Source organism: Mustela putorius, unplaced genomic scaffold (assembly GCF_011764305.1).
Source record: "Mustela putorius furo isolate JIRA1106 unplaced genomic scaffold, ASM1176430v1.1 tig00003853_pilon_pilon_pilon, whole genome shotgun sequence".
Taxonomy (NCBI): domain Eukaryota; kingdom Metazoa; phylum Chordata; class Mammalia; order Carnivora; family Mustelidae; genus Mustela; species Mustela putorius.
The window spans coordinates 54,124,700-54,146,909 of NW_025422005.1; the positions used below are offsets into that span (position 1 = coordinate 54,124,700).

Here is a 22,210-nt window from a genome sequence, read left to right on the forward strand (position 1 = left end):
TCAGCGAATTTATTGAAAATAAGTTTCATCTTCGCAGCTCAGTTTCACTTATATTTTTTAGCTGTTCAAAGTATGGCAGTCTTAAAATTGTTCTTAAAAACTTTAAATGGCCAAGTTTCTTTTACTGTTAGCAGCATAGTGTACGAGGTTATAACCTTCAGCAATTGTGCAACTGAAATTTGAGTACAGATATCGGTCATAAAAATGATTAAACCAATTTTAGAAGGTGTAGATATATGACAAGAGTTTTTGTCATTTGCTATCTGAAAAGGTAAATTTTAGTTACGCACTTTGGAAAAGAAAACAGTAAAAAGAGAAGTTGTTATTAAATAAAAATACCTTTCCAACTCAACCATATAGGCTATGAGCTAAAGCTAATCAGACAGGGCAAAGTGAAATGGTCATTTGGCGACTATGTAATGTCTTTGGTCAGTACGGATGGTGAAAGGTGATAAACCAAGCCAGAAAAAGATCAAAATATATTTTTTCCAGTTATAGTCTCCCATGGCTGCCTTAAACAAAATCCTAGAACTTCAAACCCAATAGGGAACCTTAGATATCATTGATTTGAAGTCCTTGTATTTTATAGATGAGGATGATAGAAACTGAGGATTAAATATCTAATGTACTCTGAAGATCGTTGTAAAATATAAAACACAATCTAAATAAAATATAATTTCATTATGATATGACTTCTGCAGAGTCACAAGGTTAATTAGCAGAAGATTAAGGTAGTGAAATACTGGTCTGATTACAAATCCACTTTGCTGTTCATTTTCAGCAAAAGGCTGATTATACTTAAAGACATGGGATGGTCCCACTATCAGTTGCATTGATTTTAACCTTCTCATTGTCCTCATTACCTTTCTTGAGTAAAAGCTATCCACGTCCTAATGACTTCAAGTAAAGAGAACTAATTTAGTATTCCTGAAAACTGTGTGCTCAAAATCTGGAAGGAAATAGTTGGAATGAGTTACTTTAAATGCCTTTGGCATTGCTGGTTTTTTTTTTTCACATTTTGCTGTTTTAATTTCTGAATTAAAATATATGTATATATCATCAAAATATACTATGTATGCATACTATCAGAAAAGAAAATCTCATTTTGCAAAGGCAGCCAGGATTAACATTTTTATCTTCACGTAATCGAAATGATACTAAGTTTTAGTAGCTCCTACTGGCCAAACCATGGACTTCCAACTTCTTCTCTTTCCTTGATGTCAGAAAATCTATTGAAACCTGGCTTTAAAAAAAAAAAGAAAGAAAGAAAGTAAGAAAACCTGGCTTAAGAATATAAGTAAGAGTTTTATGATAACTTGAGAATGAAGAAATATAGACCTTTACTTCTCTCTTGGCATTCCATTGCCTTAAAGACTTCCCTTTGACTCAAATGCACCATCGAGCCCATACTATGAACCTACTCCTAGTGCCAGGTTTCTTGGCTTTCTTTTTTTGAAACCTTGACTAAGGTACTCTGACTTTGACCAGATTTCCATAAACCATTCTCTTACCTAGCTTACTGGTTAGTATCATAACTAGTATTTTAGTTCTCTGAGGTTTTATGTAAGTCTATTCCAGATTGTAAGCTCTTGAGGCCTGCAATGGTGTCTTGACTTTTTTGAGACTCCGTGTAAGCTCAGTGGTAGGACTAAAAAGTCTCAAAGAGTCATAGCTTTATTTCTGTGTAAGAGTCAAGAGAAAAGCGAAAAACAGATGAAGGCTTTTGTCAGTTGGTGGTGGTTGATTTGGGCTTTATCTTATTCAAAAAATTTCTCTGAAATTCTTCTTGATTGGGTGATTTAAGAAATGTGTTGACCTGAGGGCTTTGGATAGATTCTAGGTCAGGTAATGACCTCGCTGCTGGGCACAGCATGATATTAAAGATGGAAATATTTTTTAGTATTTTCAAAAATTTCATGGAACATGCTTAGACTATCCAGTGGTAATATGAATTTTTGGTATGCTCTTGCATACCCATTTGACTGTGAGAAGCTAGGGACTCTGACAGATCACTAATGAAAGGTCTCCCAACACATGCTCTAGATGTCCTGCTCATTGCTCAGACACATATGTAGCCAGCCGGATGCTACCCATCTACCCAGCTGAGAGGGCACAGTGTTCTCCCTGCCTCAGCCCCTTATCTGTTTGATTGCTATTGCCAGTTCCATTCTGTAACCAAGTCAGAATGATTTAAATATATCTACATTTACTTGACCAAGTCCAGTAACTCATTTATGTTGGGGACAGGGTGAGCGGTCACTGAATTTTTCCCTGCTGTATTTTAACACACTCAGGATCTAGTTGCATGAAATTTATTTGCATCTTTCTTACCCATTGCACAGAAGGTTCCCTGAAATCTCATCAGGTTTTACCAGTATGATTTTTAAAATATTTTTAAATCAGTATAATTTAATCTCAAAAAAATTATCTAATGTTGATTACACTAATTAAAAATACTCTTTTGTTAATACTCTCCTCCTTTATGTTCACAGGATAAGGTCATTGTCTAATGCCGCATTGTAGATGGGGCATAGAGCATTTTCAAACTAAGAAAGGCCATACTTTGCTTTTCAAGAAACAACCTTAAGGGCCCTTAGTAAATCCTAAAATAAGAGAGTTTTGCAAAAAAATAAATAAAAACATGAATCTCTGGACAGGAATGGTCTTTCTTTGAAGCAAGAGAATATGTTGGGTTAAAACAAGTAAAATATGAGCCGTTTTTCATAAAGGTAAGAAAAGAGGAGCAAATATTAGTGAGGAAGAATTCAGGAAAGATTTTTCTGTCTTGAGCTCTGCTTTTCAAATCTAGCCCTGTGATCCAGGACTGTATTTCCCAGAGAACTCTGATTCTGCCCAAGGGAATATTAGTTGTAGAGCGATGTGGGGATTTTTAAGGCCCCTTTCTTCACTTTAAAGCTTATTTGCTCTCGAAGTTCCCTATGGTCCTGGGATAGAGCATTAAATAAAGGGCCACTTTCTCTAAATGCGTTGCTGTTTGTTATTTTTGTGTTGCTGGATCCAAGGTAGCAAGGTAAGGAAACATACCTGAAGAGGGCTTTCCTGCTTACACAGAGCTCTCCCTGTGTGATCTCATTCTGATGCTTACGAGGAGGAAGGCATTACTGTATCCCCCTTTTCCGTGTGAAACAGGATGCAAGAGACATCACTGATTTGTCCAAGCCTTTCAGCTACTCACTGCTGATGCCCTAGAATGAAATCTTGTTCTTTTTTGCCCCAAAGTCAAATGATTTAAAAATAAAAGTTAAAGGGAAATCCACAAGGTAATTTGTTATATTCTTATACAACTTGGTAACAAAACATGTAATCATAGACTTTGAAAACTAGAGCTCAGTCCAGGTCCCTTCTTATTTTTCAGGCCTCAGTTCTGATTTTACCTCTTTGGAGAGAACTTCACTAATTATCCTAACCCAGTACCTTGTGGGTTTTTACAATTGGCTGTCACAAATTTATGATCTTGATTTTTCTGTCATGAAACTTGGTTTTTACTCATCTCTTCCGTTTAGACTATGAGGTTATTGGGAACATGAACTCGTTTGCTAGAGTAGTCCCAGAATTTCAAATAACTCTAGACACATGGTAGACATTCAGATAAATATCCCTTGCATGAGTCTCAGAAATGGAATCTAATTTGTCCAGAAGCAACGACGTTGTTAACAGCAAATCCATTAGAACCCAGGAATCCTGTTTCTGTTGTACTACTACACCGGTGCCCTGTGCAGGTGCTTGCCACGCCCAATTTGTTTTTCTCATTGTTCAGTTGAGTGAGAAACTCCCATCTGGTGTACAATGACTCTTCAAACTACCCTTAGAAAGTGCAAAAGCTTGCTCCTGAACCTTCTCCCAAATTCAGGGTCTGGTAATAGAGAACAAAATCATCAGGATCAAATGCTCTTTTCTTGTGAATAGCAATGTGAAGCACATTGGGGCTGTTGTTTGGTTCAGCATTGGAGCATTTGGTTAACCTTTCTCTTGGAAAGTCTGCATCCTGTGACCAAGGATCTGAGCCCTTTGGAGCCTGGCGATGCACACTCAGCTGGGAACATGTTTATGAACACGTGTTGTGTCTGAAACCCAGCCACTCTACATATCTGTTGTGTCTGGAGTGTAGCCATTTAGTCATTCTGTCATTGTCTGGCTGTATTTTTTGTTCCTGACATGTTGCTGATACTCCTCTCACTGCTCTCCCAGGCACATATTCAATTAATTCGGATGTGTTACTGGACTGACCTCAACTTTGGCAGTCTAAGCAAGATGAATATTGCTTATCCTTATTTCAGGCAACTGGTGGCCATTCGTGGCTTTTGTTCATACACAAAGAGTTCTAAAGTCTCTTTATTTGAGGAATTTGGCTAAGTCATGGAATCATGAATGGACAGAGTTAGCAACAGCGAGACGTCTCAGAATAGGCTTTTTTTTTTTTTTTAATGATACAGTTCTAACCCCAGGCCATTTTGAGTTATGGTTTCATTGGATGGGCTTCATTTACGTTTCTGGCCTTTCTGGTTTACACTCCTTAGACTGGTGAATAATCTAAATGTCAACCAGAGAGCCAGAACTTCTATGAGTAACTCGTGTGTCATGTAATCAAAATGACATAGTGTTGCGTCACACCTACGGTAGCATATTGTGGGAATTCTGTAGTTAGAATTCTACCAGCTAGTGTCAACAAGATGAGTTTGGATATCATTGAGCCAGCTGAAAGCTCCACCCAAAAGCAAACCCACGTGAAGACCCTACGATAAGCTCAAATTCTTTCAACATTCAGAGACAAAACTGGGACTCCTGGGTGGCTCAGTTGGTTGAGCATCTGACCCTTGATTTCGGCTCAGGTCATAATCTCAGGGTCATAATCTCAAGGTCATAATCTCAGGGTCATGAGATCGAGCCCTGCGACGACTCCACACTGAGCATGGAACCTGCTTGAGATTCTCTCTCTCTCCCTCTTCCCCTCCCCGCCTCTTAAATTAAATCAAATTAAATTCAGAGACAAAACTGAGAAATAAAGCATCAGCTTCAAGTATAAATCCTGTGAGATAAAGGACAAGTGCTACACTTTGCCAGTCATACATATATTATTTCTAACCCATTTTAAAGTCTTAAAGTTGGAAAAACTTAGTCTCTGAGAGACTCAGTGACTTGCCAAGTTTCTCAGACTTGAATTTTATTGGCAGACTCAGCTGGATGCTCACCTGACCCGATGGCATGTTAGTATGATGTTGAGTTTGCTGTTAGAGTCCCCTTTATGCTGTTGGAACTGTCTGGGAAGGCCAACTATAACCAGAACCCCCTCTACTTCATGTGTGACCTATACTTCCAGCTCTGATACTACCTTTATTAGCCTTCCATGAACCAACAAACTATACATCTTGGGGTTCAGTGTTGTGCAGAGCATTCATCCATCTATTTTAAATTATGGTAGCTAATAAGAAAGTGAAATGCAGAGCACCTGGATGGCTCAGTCAGTTAAGCGTCTGCCTTCGGCTCAGGTCATGATCCCAGGGTGCTGGGATCGAGTCCTGCATCGGGTTCTCTGCTCAGTGGGTAGTCTGCTTCTCCCTCTGTCTTCCTCCCTCTGCTCATGCTCATGCTCTATTTCTCTCTCAAAAAATAAATAAAATCTTAAAAAAAAGAAAATGAAATGCACAATAGAATTTTTTATAGAATAAAATTAGATGAGACCATTGTTTTCATCCTTTATAGTTTAAAAATACATTCTACCCTCCACCAAGTGGCAGATTCTTCTCAATTTGCAAGTGCATAGTCCAGTGTAGGGATTACCAAAATGCCAGAGCAGATCACTTACATGTTTTCAGGGAATAAAATGCTAAGTCTACGTAGCCCATAGGTTTCCTTTATTCATTAGATGGTCCCTAGAGTTGATCTTACAAATTTCCAGTGCTGGGAAACTGTGAAAACAGAAGTAATGATTCCCCTGGCAGGCTTTGAAGCATCACATTGTCTCTTATCTCAAAGGGGATATGAACATAACATAGTTAATAGAAATCAATATAATTAATATTAAACACAATACATGTCACATGATGTATTTAAAAGGGTAGAATATTCTCAAAAACAAGCTATGGTAGGTATTTGTGGCTGCAAAAATATTGAGGATTCTATTAAGGTAATACTTAGTGCAGAATTTTAAACAAACCAGGAGACATTATAAACTAAAATTGGAAATCAGTTCGTAAAGAGAGTCAAGACTAATAGTTATGGGGTTATGAAAAGAAAGCACCTGTTTGGGGGCTCAACCTGATTGGGGGTTCTGCATCAATGACTTTCAAGTCAGATGTGAAGGTCTTGAGGCATAGATCTTGTTTTCTGCTGGTCAGTAGAGGACGCTACTGGATGGGTATGGGTCTAGTCCATGGTAAGATTTCTAATTTTAAAAATATAGTAAGATGGCGATTCACAGACCTGTACCCCTGGGGCTAATAATACATTATATGTTAGTAAAAAAATTAAAAATTCTAAAAAAAAAAAATAGTAAGTTGTAGGACTTCTGGCCATGAAATGGTTCGACAGAAACCTTAGTCATCTGCTTTGGAATCACATTAATACCCATGGCCTTAGAACTGGCTTTAGAAGCTTGAGGTTAAATATTAGCCATTATGCACAGAAAAAGGATAGATGGCTTAAATGCAGAAACAAAAGGGTAACTAAATAGTGTACCTTGATTCCTTGCTTTTTGTCACTGGCTGCAATGATTTATGATATCTGCTGTAGAAAGGCCTTTGCTATCTTTGTCAGGCCAGCACCCCAGATTTGCCAAATTATCTCTCATTTTTTAGGGGAGGGGATGCTATTTCTATTAACAGCCAGATAAAAGAAGTGTCTCAACTACATAAAATGAAACTGTGAAGCTCTAGTAACAGAGACAGTGGTGGTGTGTTTCTCACCAGAAGGAAAGACCTCTGTCAAAAAGAACAAGTTTGAAAATTTTCAATTATTTAAAAATACACAATACCTCTAAACCTAACAAGATATGAGTATATGATTTTTAAATCCAGTCTCTTTATGGGATATTTGGGACATGAACTATCTAGAACACACTTAATACTAAGAAAAAATTACTGTTTACCTAAAATTTCAATACGTCTTTGGGTATAAATAAAGTGTCTTTTGTCTATTTAATTATATCATTGCAACAACTTTTGGAATTAAGGGAATGTTAAGTCATGGGAAGTTTCTCTGAACATTTCTAAGGGAATTAGTTTGGGTGAGGAGAGGTCCATTTCTGAGTGTCCCAATACTCTGTGCCATATCTCCTCTTAAAAAGTTTCAGAAATTCTAAGAAAAATGGACAGCAGCAAAGAGGATAAATAAATAGGTAGGAAGAAACACCTACTAATTTTGAGGGCTGTTTAAGACCTACTGTCAAGTTGTAGAGTGTTGTATTTAAATTCTTTTGAGGGTCTTTTGTTTTGTTTTGCTTTGCTTTGCTTTTTGTTTTTCAGTTCTGTGTAGAAAATACTAATGGGTCTGTCCCTCTTTGGACTTTTAAAATGTCACCCGAGCAGATCTTGTCCTTTAAGCAGCAAATGGAGTTTATTCAATTTTAGCTTCATCATAAATGCCAATGTTTTGTCGCAGAATATGCCAGAGATGTTTGTGCTTCTTTTTCAATCTTTATTTGTTGTGGATTACTACATCTCTGGACAGTTAAGAAGAGAATCACTCAATTCTGGTGTGCTTAGATGAATTTCGTTCTGATGTGGCACATGGACAGTTAAAATGACCTCACTTTATTCCCTCGTGTACCAGCAGTGTGCTCCAGATACTCACACACCAGGGCTTGTTTTCTGGTATGGCCCATCATGGGACTATGGTTTCTAGTGGAGAGATGTTAGTGGACAACTAGTGGCATATTCTTCCATCCCAAATCCTGTTACCAACTCACTCAATTCAACTTAATTTCCCTCTCAAATATGCTAAACAGTGACATCGAGTTTCAAACAGATGATAGATAGGGAAAGAGCAAAAGGAGACAAGAGACGGAACACTCGCTGCCAGATGATCTGAAATGTTAAGAATTGTGGAAATCGTGAGTTTGATAAAGGGTTCTAGAGAAAATACAGTAAACCCCTGTTTTTTTGTTTACATCAGATTTTGCAAAAAAAAAAAAAAAAAAAAAGGGTAGGTACTTAGTAATTAGAGTTCTTCACTTCTTTGTGTCTTCTTTCCATGGGAAAAAAAGGGTATGAAGAAGCAGTGCTTCGGAATCAGAAAGAACCTTTGAAATTAGCCATTTTATAACAAAAGAAGCCATGCCCATCGCTAAAAACAACCCGAACCCCCAGAAGGCAGTTTGTCTTAACCCAAGATCACACAGGGAGTTTGTGCCAGAACTGAGACCGAGACCAGCCCTCCTGACGTGTGGGTTGCCCTGAGCTGTTGTGACTCCCGCTACCACCGCTAGCATTCTGAGGAGGAATTTTCAGCCCCTTTGCTTTCCCGATGCCCAGGAATTCTGATTAAGTTGTGACTAACAAAGTGTAAAATATGAGTCAAAATGCAGTCCCTAATAAAGTCATTGTGACTTTAATGACTTGGGCAGTGGTTTCATACTGCAAAAACAGGAAGGTCCCACACAATAAGGCGCCTGTCTCACAGATGGGCTCCTGCGTAGACGGCCACCCACAGGGGTAACTGCTGGAGCGGTCTTCCTCTCGTTGGCTCTTTTTTTTTTTTTTTTCCTTTCTTTTTTTTTTTTTTCTCCACACAGTTTTTACCTACTGACTTCAGCGTGAGGTTACCAATGCGAGGAAGGTGCCTGTTTGTCTAGTTTTTGATCGGCTGAAGATAGAGTGGGTCACTAAAGGTTCTCTCCTTGGTGACATCCAGGTCACCCCCTCACAATCCAAAATGAGTCTTAAAAGTAGCTCTTCTATGTGCTTGATACTAGCCCCTCGTATGATTACTCTTCTAAATTGTTTTATTCTTAGAAATGTAAAACCCCCAAGTTTTAGAACTGGGACGAATCTCTGAGATCCTTTGCTCCTCGCCTCCTGTGCAGTTAGTGTAGCTAAGACCTCCTTACCAAGAGAGCTCCTAGGTTGCTTGTGGGTCTTTGCACAAAGCTCAAACCGGTCCTCTCATGAGAAATCTAGAAAAACGATAGAGTGGTTTCATCGTTTCACACACACATACACACAAACTGGCTAGGAAGAAAGTAATCTCTGTATGTAGCATTGAAGGTAAAGAAAAATTGAGGCCATAAAACAAAACGTTCATATCATAATTGATTTTCAGATTTGCTACTATATATTTTAAATAACTTCCCACTATTAAAGGTAGCCTATCCCAAAACATTCCCGTGTGATTTGATAGAGCAAATATATTCGAGGCAAGCAAGATTAAAGCATTTATAGAGAATGATATCTTTTTCCATTTTCAAAAAAGAACGACAATTTCTAACAGTGTTCGCGTATCCAGTGGCAGGCGTAAGCTTAAGGAAGCATTGGAGGAATTTGTGTTACTAAGGGTCCATTCACAAACTTTGCTGTCTGTGCTCAAAAGGGGCTTTGGCCATTTCCTCTAGGGACATTATTTCTAGGTAGGCTCTAACAGGGTTTTCTTGTGAAGGCAGATTCTTAACAGAAAAATCGGATCTGTGTACGTTAGGTAGTAAAGACGCATTTATCTTTGAAATAGTGTGCTCCTGTTTGTGGATTTCTCTGCTGCATTTGATAAAATAAATAACGCCCATTCCCTTTCAACCCTGTAAGTGCTTGTGACACAGTTTTGCTCAGGAACTCTTCTACCTTCCTATCCAGACTGGACACCCAACCTGATAAGTAGACAGGGAGACTGCATGAGTCTTAGAATATCAAACTCTGAAGGCATTAGAAATGCTTTTTTGTTTCCCCCATCGTTGGGGACTTATTCTTGCCTACTGAAGCATTTCCAATTTGGGTTATTTTTCTCAGTAGTTTTGAGAGAACTTTGCTTTCTGGGAAATATCGTCGCTTGTTAGTGTTGTGTCCAGTCTATAGGAGATGCAATGGAACTTGTCCTAGAATCATGACAGTCTCAGGTTGGAAGGCCTAGAACCGAAAACCATGCATCATTTTCATTTCAATATGAGAGGTGAAGTGACTTCACAGGACTGTTGGTCAGAGCTGACAGTGACAGTCAGGATTTGTCTACTGCGTTGTGGCTATCTCTGGCTCAACAGAAACACTCATATGGGGGTCTGACCCTGAAAACCCAACTAAGCCAAGCCAGATTGTCCAACTGTCTCCTCAGCCTTAACCTCAAACACAGTTCCCGTCTGTTCCACCCCTTGGTCTGTTACATCGCACGGTCAGCGCTAACCAGCCTGATTGTCCTCTACGTTTGCTAGAATGGAAAACATGCTCCCGTCTGCTACCTTCCGTGGTTTATACAGAGCCCAACACAAGTGGGCCCTTCATGAATCCTTTTTGATGAGAGCCTTGATGGCCTTAGCCAGTGTGGTTGGGCCCTCCCTCACGGAGGAGGGAAACCAATGGTTGTTGCTAAGCAGCATTTTAGGATTGGGTCAGTTTCTAACCCTGAATGACCTCCATAGGTGTATTTCATCACGTTATGTGCTTTAGGATTACCTTAGGATGACTTGAATTTTGGTGGCATTGCCATGCCCGTAGCAAAAGACTTATGGGAGAGCAATTTAGCTGTGATAGGGAAGGAAGAGATAGTATTCATCTGTCATTAGTTACACAGCTTACTCTTTCTATAATCAATGCAGGAAAAGTGAGGAGTTTGGCTCCTTCTCTGCCCTGTAGCTGAGAGCCATTTCCCCTGCTCCCATGTTGGGACTGAATAACAGTGTATCTCAAGGGTTTTTGTGGCCATGGGAGGTCATAGAAAGAAAGGAAGGAGAAAAGTCTTTCCTTTCCTTGCCTTTTATTATTGAATTTCTCCCTGCTTCTATACAGAGCTAGTTAAGAACTGGCCCCACTCTCTCCAGATGGTTAACTGTTGGGGTCAACATGCCCCAATGTATCTGACTATTCCTACTAGGGTGAAAGCTGATTAAAAGGGTGTTTTTTAGTTTAGTTTTGTTTTTTGTTTTTATTTGTTTTCTTGGGTTTTTTTGTTTGTTTTTCACTTCTCTATCTTTAATTCTTTTCCTGGCATATTTTAGATATTCAAAATGTATTTATCAAATACATGATAAAATGGTTTTATTAGAACTAGTACTAACCTGATTGACTCCAAAATCTTCCTAAATATTTTAGCAACCGAAGGAACCAAATGAGGATGGAGTGTTTGAATGTTACCTGCGGTTAAGTCTTATGCAGAGACATAGTTTAAGAAATTATCTGTCTCGGCTTTTTTCCAAGACATTTTAGCAGTGCTCCAAGTATAGTTTCCCTCTTTTCCAAAATTTAGCTGATCAGTCAGAGCATACAAACCTGTCTTTTCTGGCTTCCAAGTCTTGAGCATAGGGGCCTGACTTTTGAGAAGTAAAAATGAGAGGCCACTATGACCAAGCAAGTTGTCTTGAAAAATAAATAATTTGGAACTTACACGATTCACCTGGAGTTCAAAGCTGCCTAGAGGTTCCATCAGTAAAACACAACAGCCGAGACAATTGATCCGGACATCCCTGGCGACTGCTAACTACATATTGTATCACGGGAAAACACACATACGCAAGCAGGGTTCCCCCAGAACCTCTTGGAGAACAATGCATAGTGCAGTGAGCCAGCAGGCAACAATACTAAGTTGCGTTGCCTTCAGCTAGAAAGGCCCTGGTCTCCTGGGCACAGGCAGTGGTATGACGGGGGCTTGGATGCTTGAAGTGAAGTCATTGTTGGTGCAGGATGCTCATTTGAAAGGAGAAAGCCTCACAGGAAAGAGAGCCAATTGCATGTGGGGGCTGTTGCCATGGTGCTTCGCTCTTGCTTTAGCATGCTGTACTTGAACTTCGGAGAGTCCAAGGGTGGGGTAACGGAGAGGAGGGAGAAGGAGGGGAGTGGGATGGGCTTGGGAAGCTCACTGCAGTGGGACTCTCCTCTTTGCCTTTCCTCCAGCCCCTGCTGTCTAAGGCTGACGAGGAAAGGGGGGGTGGAGGGAGGAGGGCAGGAGGGAGGGAGAGCGAGCTCGCGTCTACAGGAAGGGAATGACTTTCTCAACATGCCCTAGATTGCTAAAATGAAATAAAATTTAGTGTAACTCCTAAATATTTCTAACAAGAATTAAAAGATGTTTAATACTCAAATACCAAAAGTGTAGTCCTTCATAACCCAAGTAATTCACCCTTCATGCAGCAAAGGATAGCTTATGTTTCCCAGCACGTTCTGGATCCTGGATGTAAAGGTCTAAGGGGTTTGATTCATTTGTCGAATGCAATCTAGTATGCATATTAATGAGCTGATGGAATGGAGAAGACGGCATTCTGCAAATGAAGTGCTTTAAAAAAAAAAAAGATTTTATTTATTTATTTGACAGAGAGACAGCGAGAGCAGGAGGAGTGGGAGAGGGAGAAACAGGCTTCCCCCAGAGCAGGGAGCCCTATAGAGGGCTTGATCCCAGGACCCCGGGATCATGACCAGAGCCCAAGGCAGATGCTTAACGACTGAGCCACCCAGGCACCCCACAAATGAAGTAGTTTTTAAGTGAAATAAGTTCATTCTGTTCCCACTTGTTTCATTGGAAAGGGTGGCTGAAGGCACTGTCACACACCATCAGTGTGCAAAAACTCCTCCCAAAAGCTAGCTTTAAAAAAAAAAAATCTTTGTATTCCGAAAGCCTAGTATGAAGACAGGCACAGTTCTTACCTGTTCTCAGTTTTTTTTTTTAAACGTTGAGAAAGTAAATGACTCAAATGCACCATCCCTCTGAAACCATTAGCGTGACTGTGTGGAGGACGGTCTGTGCAGTGGAGAGAGGGTTAAGAACACCTAGTTGAAATGGGGGAGGGTACTGACTTCAGATTTACTTAAATATTCATGGGGCTTCCTCCATTTTAATCTTCTCCTTTTTAAAAGATGGCTGTGTTTCCCAGTCTGGCAACCCCTCAGGAAAGAAGAATCGCTCCTTCCTTGCAGAGTTCAGCTGAGCAGGACTAATCTAGAGTGGAAACCCCTTCGGCCACCAGGACTATTCATAATTCATAAGTGCTGCAAACCAGCCAGCTGAATACATTTAGACAGACTCTCGTTCCTTCGTGCAATTCCTGATTGCATGACTCTCTCTGCCAGGAAAGAAGCAGGGAGCATAAGCTTCTTGTAAGAATGGAGTGCGAAGATGGGCTTTGTTTGGATTAGGAAATGCCCTAAATTTTGGAGACTCTGTCTTTTATAAGTTTTGATGATTTTACCACTGAATCTGCTCGGCTTTCCCGGCTTTCCCAGTCCTTTTCGGGGTTGTTCTCTCAGAACAGTGAATTCTTTCAAAGGGATTTGTGGATTGTGGCAAGGAGAGCATTCCAAAATGCCTGAGGCAAACTATTTGTTATCTGTATCTTGGGGTTACATCAAGGTGGGTTCATTTGATTCTGTTATGTGTCTTTGATAGAATGTGAAACATTTACATCTGTATGCTTTCTGTGAAGTAGAAAAACATCTGTAACGATTTAATTTGTGTTGTCCCTTAGCTCGCAGAGGCTGCTTATTGTATAATAAGGGGATGTTATATTACATCGTATTCGAGTAGACTGTGTTGTATTTTAACCCGATTCTTTCTCTGCAGCTTGATTTTTAAAGGATGCTTCTTTTTCCCTTTAATGTTCTCTTCAACTTTTCACATATAATCTCTCAAGTAATATTTTCGAGTTGATTTCTAATAAATGGGTTTTAAAAGTTGTTACATTTTTCAAGTGAAATTGTCTTGACCTCTATTGAAATTCTTTTTTCTATGTTCGCATCTTCAGAAGAAATCAAATGTTAATTCTAAGAAATCTTAAGAAAACCTCTTTTTCTCCCTAGGGTGACATTGGAATGATTTTGCATTAAGGGGGTGTTTTGTAGACGCAGTATCATTTATTTAATTGTATCTGCTCCTCCAATCTCTTGGTTCTCAGTAAAGTTGAAAACATCTTAAGTGATCATTTGCTAATTTTTAGGTGAATAATATATTTTTCTTCTTCATACACAGTTCAAAAGAATGCTGAACCGGGAGCTGACACACCTCTCAGAGATGAGCCGATCAGGGAACCAGGTTTCTGAATATATTTCAAATACCTTCTTAGGTAAGATATTAACTGGGAAACCTGTTCCATAATTGAGATTTTTCCATATGAATCTCTGCAACCCATCAGCTTGGAATGGGGTTAAGTCACAGAAAAAGCCATTTCGAATAAGAACTAAGGAGAACATTTAAGGTTAAAAAAAAAATAAGCAGAAAGATGTTTTCAAGAAAAAAGAATGCCATCAGGGAGAGAAGATTATTATAGGCTGATTGTATTTCTGTGTACCTCAGGTCACCCTTATCCACCTACCCACTTTCATCTTGGCCGAGACCTCTGAAGGGGCTGGGGTTGGGGGTCCAGTCATCCAAACCTGAAGGACCAGACTATTGGCTCTTCTGACATGGTATTCTTTACATCCTCCCAATAACTGGACCTGGAGCAGAATATTTCCTCTTAGGTGGTTTGTAAGAGATATGGTTGGAGAATAACAGTGTGATGATTTGGCCCATGGGAACAAGCTTTGGAAGTAATTTGACTATTGCCTTGCTAAGTTATTTCTTAAAGATCAATGGGAAGAGAAGAATCTTCTGTCTCTGAAAGATTGGGCTTTCTGCAGGCTGCATCATTATCTTCCCAATCTGATGCTTTTTATCTGTTGTGCTGTGTTGTCACATTGCTGGTATTTAACACATGATGCTGTCAGAACAGGTTTGCATCGGAGATCCTCAACCCCTGTCAGGCATCTTGTCTGATTAGTTGGGATCTCTGAGCTCATGTGTTTAAAGCCATTCTACTGTATCGTGAAGCTATTTGGATGGTATTTTTCTTTAATAAGGGTACTTTAAAATAAATAGGTAACATTTAGATGCTGATTCTGTTGACTTTCAAATATCGCTGAATTATGCCCGTACACAGAACTCCACTACTCAGGGAACCAACCCGTTCTTACAGCTGAACATCACACCTCCCTTTGTTTTTGGCATCGAGACACATCTTCAAGTCCATGACTATGTGCCTTGGGGCCTTAGGGCAACACACACCTCTTCTGGTTTTATTTTTAAAAATCAATCCTGTTTATCTAATTTCAAAGCCGTTTCTGCTATCAGCAGATCAATCTTTGATCAGCCTAGTGCAGAGCCCCTGACATTAACCGGCAGCAGGTGGGCTGGGCGCTATTAACAAGTGCCTTTCCAGCTGTTTTCTCTGTGGTGCCTTCCGCACCTGGTTTGCTCCAGTGGCAGTTACAACACCTTTGTCAAGGAACAAAGGAGAAGAATTTTCCTATAGCTTAGTTCTGAGAGGCAGCTGGAATCTAATTGAACAGCAGGTGTCACAGACCAATCCTTTTCTTCTCCCATCAGTCCACCCCCCCCACTTCGTTCCTTTGAACACAAGCATCTTCCACTGTCCCCCTTTTTTTTTATTTTTAAAAGATTTTATTTATTTATTTGACAAAGAGATACACACAGAGAGAGGGAACACAAGCAGGGGGAGTGGGAGAGAGAGAGAAGCAGGCTTCCTGCTGAGCAGGGAGCCTGTTGCAGGGCTCCGTCCTACGATCCTGAAATCAAGACCTGAGCTGAAGGCAGACACGTCATGACTGAGCCACCCGGGCACCCTTTCCACTGTCCCTTTTAGATGTACTCTGCTCTGTGCAACACCCAGGAATTTTTCATGAACTGGAAGTCTAACATTTTCCAGGTTAATGACTAGGGGGGAGAAGAAGAAATCGAGTAGTGTAAGAATTTATTTTTGTTCTCACAAACATTGCGTTTTAAAATGCCAGGGCTTGTCTGTCGTCTCGGGAGACACTCTCGGGACTGGAAGAAGGCTGCAGGAGCCCTCTGTCGTCTAAGACTTCACGGACACAGCTCTGTGCACTTGGAGCAGGTTTCACCAGCTGCTCACCAAGGACGGCAAGAATAGTTTAGCAGACTGATCTCTCTCTTATCATCATAAGCTATTAAATGAGAAAGCTGAAAAGAGAGTAAGGATGAGCTCTCAGGGTCCACACTGTGTGGAACAGGCAAACATCAACGCTCTCTTGAATGTTTCATTTGCCATTTGGCACATCTCTTGAGGAAAACCAGTCTTTTGGCTTCTTGTTATTCCCAAAATTACTTGATCAAAAACAGGTTGTTGGGGAAGGTGTTAGAATCTCAATCCTTAGAGACTCAGCCTTAGGAGTGTGTGTGTGTTTGTGTGGGCGTGCGTGCGCAAGGTAGTTCTGACCAAACAGACTAGACAGAATAAAATTTTAAATATTCTTGGGAAATGCAGGGAGGAAAAATAATCCCTCATATCAACAAAAGATAACATCGGTTGCCTCATCTGTACAATGAGGCAATTGGAATCTGTGGCGTCTCGGATCACTTCCAGCTCCAATATTCTCTGACTCTGATATGACTGAGTTGATCAGTTTTGCTAAAACATACCTGGCGGTACGAATTCCCTGTAACGGACTGTAGGGTTGCAGTTGGATAATCCTGAAAAGCAAACCAGCCAACCAACCAACCTTGCTTCCAAACTACAAATGTGGGACATGGAACTCTTAATCCTATCTTGTGGGGTGAATATTCCTGGAGGAATAGTCCTGGAGAAGCATGAATGAAGCCTTCTTTATAAACTATCCAATCTGCAAGGGACCTTAATGACCTTGTAGTCCAATTTCCTCATTTTATGGGAGAGAAAACAGGCCCAGAAGGGCAAAGTAACCTAATCAAGATTACTTAACTACCCTGTCCCTGAGCCAGAAGTAAGGCTTTGCTCTCTGAATTCCCAGACCTAAACACTCTGTCACTTCCTTAATTAGGAAAGAAGGTTGTTAGGAACTCAGACCATATAAAAGAATCACATTAAAGGGCATTTAAGTAATAGCTATAGTCTTCTGAAGCGATATCTTTAAGGAACCATGATTGTTGAACCTAAACATAAAATATGTTTTTAGCCTTTCCCAGTAATATAAAAGAATTTTGTTAGAGTTTTGTCATGGCAGCCATCTCAGTGAGCAAAAAATGGGAAAAACCTCAGTGTTTAAGTTAAAATTAAAGAGCATTTTTGCACTAAGAGTCATTGAATGTTAAAATGTGTCATCTGGGAAGGAGGGAATCCCTTACTCCAAAGATCTGGGAAACTTTTGCTATTTCCATCTAAGAGAATGGTGTCTAGATGGACAAGTTGAAAGGCAGGCAGGAGTCCATTTACCAAAGTAGGTACTTACTGATGCTCTTACATGATAATGAGCTCCAGGTTGCTAGCCCAGGAGGAAGTAAAGCAGGATCTGCAGGCAGGGAGCACAGCCGAAGCAAGATTTTTAGATACGATATTATAATTTAGTAAGTATTTTCACAAACAGAGAAGACTCATTCTTGTAAATCCCCGACTACATCTCAAAAGCTAAAACACAGAATTTCAAAGATTCAAGGAAAAGAATTTAGAAATTTTGCAGGATTAAACGCTGAGCCCTAGTAAGAAAAACACTTCAAATTAGGCCATTAACAGAGTTTTGACATGACCATATTTTGCATTTGTTTTTTGTTTGTTTGTTTCTTTGCCTTACGCCATCTCACTGTTTCCCCACCGTATTCTAACCATCCTGGGAATGTCAATTCGCTAAGTGTTCATGGTGATTCTTTGAGTATGTGTTTCAGGTTATTTCCGCAATGCACTGGTACGCTTTTAACAGGAAATTCAGAATAAGGAAACCCATCAGTGGTTCCAGCACCTGCGTGTATAGGGAAACACCCATTAATGTCAAATTGGTGCTGTCTGTGAATAATGGCTTTCTTCTTTACTGTAATGTTCCAGACACGGTAGTGGTTCAGCTCAATTACCGGCTGTTGCAAAGAATCGTTAGTTAACACGGAGGAAAGCTGGTAGGCCCACTAGCGGTTTCTCTATCTACAGTGGCCTAGGGGAATCTGACAGCCTCTTAGATAACCAGAGGTGAGGAATGGTAAAGAACAGGGTTGGGAAAGACAAGGGATACTATGACCTTTCGTTTTAGCAGAAAATTACAATTATTACAAGTGAAGCAACAGAGGGAAAAGTAATGTCAGAAACAATAAAATACATAGTGTTTTTTGACAGAGATTGTGAGACCAGAAAGAAATTTTTAACAGGAAGCTCAAGGCTTGGTTTCTCTGCTATTAAGTCACTGTGTCTGGAGCTGAGTAATTGCAAAATAAATATCTGTTGAATAAATTGCCCTTTGAGCTTGAACAAATTGCTGACTTCATCCAAAAAGTGAGAGTGTGGAATTATTATTGGTTCCCAAACCTGGCTTTGATCATCAGAGACATTTAGGAAGCTTTCCGAAATGTACTGATTCAGTAGGACTGGGTAGGGCTCATCAATCTGTCTTTTTCTAAAGTTCCCTGGGTGCTTCTGATGCTGAAGCAGGTTGGAAACCCCTAAACCAATGGAAATGACCACTAAAATTCCTCCCTAGGCAAAAGTCATAAACTGATGAGGCTCGGAGCTTGTGGATACCTACAGAGAACACAGGGATGCTAGGGATAGAGACTAGCCTTGCTCCAGGTGCTGAGGTGTCCAGGCCCCTGCTCCGGTCTCTCTGTGTTTGTTTGGCTTTGATGCTTTGTCCACAGGATCCTAGGAGCAGACCCTGTGGAAAACATGAGACCTGTGCCATCATCTTGCAAGAGTAGAAAGCAAATAGTCCAGGTCCCAGCATGCCATCAGGAAACATGTCATTTTCTAATGGAGAAGTTGTCTTTGTCCTAATTTTTACTCTAACAAGCAGAGATATGCGTAGAACTTCCGGGAACTGCATTAACTCTTTCAGCCACAGGGTGTGATTTAGTTCAGTGAAGTAGCTGTTAAAGCAGTTTAGTAAGTGATTGCCTCTGGGAACTCAGAGGCATCCCTGTGGCTGGAAAAAGTGAATGCACTTTTCAGTGCAGGGGCTCATGATAAAGGCCCCTGTGAAATGAAATGGGATATTTGGCTACTGATACTTTTAATAGCCTGATACAGAGGGAAGAGCTTCTATGAGAAGATAGAGGTTTTCGTCGCTAATCGTAGTTCTGCTGTTACCTTGTTGTAGCAGAGTTTTTTTTTTGTTTTTTTTTTTAAAGATTTTATTTATTTGTCAGAGAGAGAGAGAGAGAGCACAAGTAGGCAGAGTGGCAGGCAGATGAGAGGGAGAAGCAGGCTGTTTGCTGCTGAGCAGGGAGCCTGATGTGGGGCTCGATCCCAGAACCCTGGGATCTGACCTGAGCCAAAGGCAGCCGCTTAACCGACTGAGCCACCCAGGCACCCCTGTAGCAGAATTTTTTTAATGATGAAATGACATAAGCATACATATTTAATAAGCATAAATATTTTAATAAATTTAATGCCTGTGACAAACAAGAGGCACTATTTATTATTAATTAGTAGAATGAATAAAAATAAGGCATGAAGTAAAACTGATATACTTTTCCTCTGAACCTCAAGTGGTGGTAATAAGCCAAGGCTTAACGTTATTATTTGAAGATTGTAAACCATTTATTTCTCTTGTACAGACTGCGCATCTAAACTTGTCATCTAAATGACAAGTTATAACCAGTTAAAGTTGTTGGGATTTTTTTTAATTAAAAAAATACAAATATAAAAATATATATATTTTTTAAAAAGCAGAACATAAAGCCTTTTTTTATTAACCTGGGCCTGGCTGCACAAACCTTTTCTATTACACAGACATATAAGTTATTCAAGTAAAAAAATCTACATATACATATCGTTGCCCTACGTGGAAAATATAGAAGCATAATTCTAAATTATACAACAGATAGAATGTGGAGGTTTGAGTCCTACCTGTCCTGCTTGGACAACTTATTTCACTCCTTTGGGCCTCAGGTTGTTTAGCTGTAAAGTGAAGTGAAAAAAATTGTCCCATTTCTCCCATCAACCTCACGGGATAATCCTGGAGGTCAAGTGAGACAATGTAGGACAGTCCTTTATCAGATGTAAAATCCATTACAGGACATTAGATGTTGTTTTGGACACTGCAGTGGGTTCTCATTGGCATGTGGGGGCTGAAAAAGGTTTCCGCTTGTTGCAGACAAGCAGAATGATGTGGAGATTCCATCTCCCACCCAGAAGGACCGAGAGAAAAAGAAAAAGCAACAGCTCATGACCCAGATAAGCGGTGTGAAAAAACTGATGCATAGTTCGAGCTTGAACAATACAAGCATCTCACGCTTTGGCGTCAACACGGAAAACGAAGATCATCTGGCCAAGGTATGTCTGAGCGGGGAGGGGGGGGGTGGTGCGTGTGCACGCAGCTCTCTGCTCTATGGCAAGCGGCATAGAAAATAGCAGCAATCACTGTAGCTTTACGATTAGAGTATATGGTGAGAAGGGCTGGTGTGGTCCCTTTGTCCATTGCTGGGCACCAAATTCGAACCCTTTTCCTACAACAAAAGACCTGTATTTTTTTATTTGGATTTGGATTTGTAAATGGGAGTTCCTCGAGAATGAGATTCCTACCGAAGGCCCACTGGGAAAAGTCACAGGACGTCCAGGAGACAGGAATGAATTGTCATAGAGAACAGATCCGGGACTAGATGCCAAGGACTAGTTGGAAAATCTGCACTGACTGGCCGAGCTAGAGAAGAAAGGAGAGAGGTTGACAGCACTGACTCACAGCCCAAACCCCACCAGTGGAGGGAGGCACAGAAAAAATTCACACGTCCCCTAGGGGTCCGCCTAAGGTGACCACTGAGGTCCTTGCAGCCTTGTGTCCATAGGAAATGAGCTCGCTGTGAGCAAACTTTGGACATTCAGTGAGGCTTTCTGAGAGATGCCATTAGAACAAGGGGCAAGAATTCTTGCCTTTGTTCCGGGCAAGAATTCAGAATGGAATAAATTATTCCTTTAATCAGATAATCCTGGAGTAATCCTAGAACACAGGACTGGATAATGTTTCTCCCAGGTCTGTCTGTGGCCCAAGAGCTCTAAGATAGAATAATCCACGGCTGGTATTCTTCATGGCCTTTTACATTAAATTAAGGTTGACTTCCACACATTCTAGCAACTGAGTCTCCCCGACCTGGCCCTTTGTGATCATAACCAAAGGGCAAAGGAGTTCTCCCAAGATGGTTTTCTAGCTGTTACTAATGGACCAGTGATCAGGGAAGAGGAGAGTCAGGGAAATGAAGCTGGAGGGACCCGCAGCCACTTGAGCTATCTTGGAAAGCAACTTGGTTGAAGACTGATGTGTAGAATAAAAAGGTCAGCAAGTAGGTCTATGTATTAGACACACACTCTCCCTTTTCTGACAAAATATACAGAAACTTACAACTAAAATGAAGAGGACCCCCAACCTCCTAGGCCATTCCATTTTCAACTTTTCATGCAACTAGAACACTCTATATAGACACTCCAATGACTTAGATAACCATTCTCCAAAAACTCAATAAAAATAAGGAGGCATGCTAACAAAACTGGCCTTGTTCCTAAATTCCTCTAACTTTGGTGACAGGAGCTGGAAGACCTGAACAAATGGGGCCTTAACATCTTCAATGTGGCTGGCTATTCCCACAACAGGCCCCTCACCTGCATCATGTATGCCATATTTCAGGTGAGTAAAAAGGAGAGAGACTGCCTATTGAATTTGATGGCTCTTTTGATTTATTTTTCCCCATCCCAGTTTATTTTCCTGATTTGGCTTTTTCCTCATTTTTGGACATCCACTTATTTGTTTTCTAATCCATTTTGCTGCATAGGAAAGAGATCTCCTCAAGACATTCAAAATCTCATCTGATACATTTGTAACCTACATGATGACTTTAGAAGACCATTACCATTCTGATGTGGCATATCATAACAGCCTACATGCTGCTGATGTAGCCCAGTCAACCCATGTTCTCCTTTCTACGCCAGCATTAGATGTGAGTAGTTATGATCTGTTTTGCATACCTGCCCATCCTCTTCTAAAAAGTGCTATGTACCACATGTACTGTATTTACAGAAATAATGGCTCGTGCTTGAACCAGTTCTTCATGATGCGTGGCATCCATCCATTGGGTTGCTAATAAAAATGACCGACATTTTTACTTAGGC

The 22,210-nt window shown here is 40.4% G+C and overlaps 1 protein-coding gene across 4 annotated transcripts in view; it reads left to right on the forward strand.

Moving 5' to 3' along the window:
• PDE4B (phosphodiesterase 4B) overlaps positions 1 to 22,210 on the forward strand; it is a 449,163-nt gene that overhangs the window by 415,935 nt on the left and 11,018 nt on the right. For 3 of the 4 annotated variants that reach the window (XM_045064680.1, XM_045064681.1, XM_045064683.1), the window contains 4 exons: positions 14,110 to 14,203; positions 20,208 to 20,386; positions 21,630 to 21,728; positions 21,874 to 22,038. In XM_045064680.1, the coding sequence (XP_044920615.1) occupies positions 14,110 to 14,203; positions 20,208 to 20,386; positions 21,630 to 21,728; positions 21,874 to 22,038 (537 nt within the window). Of the gene's footprint in view, positions 1 to 12,641; positions 13,495 to 14,109; positions 14,204 to 20,207; positions 20,387 to 21,629; positions 21,729 to 21,873; positions 22,039 to 22,210 lie in introns of those variants that run through there. The other variant, XM_045064682.1, reaches the window with a different exon arrangement.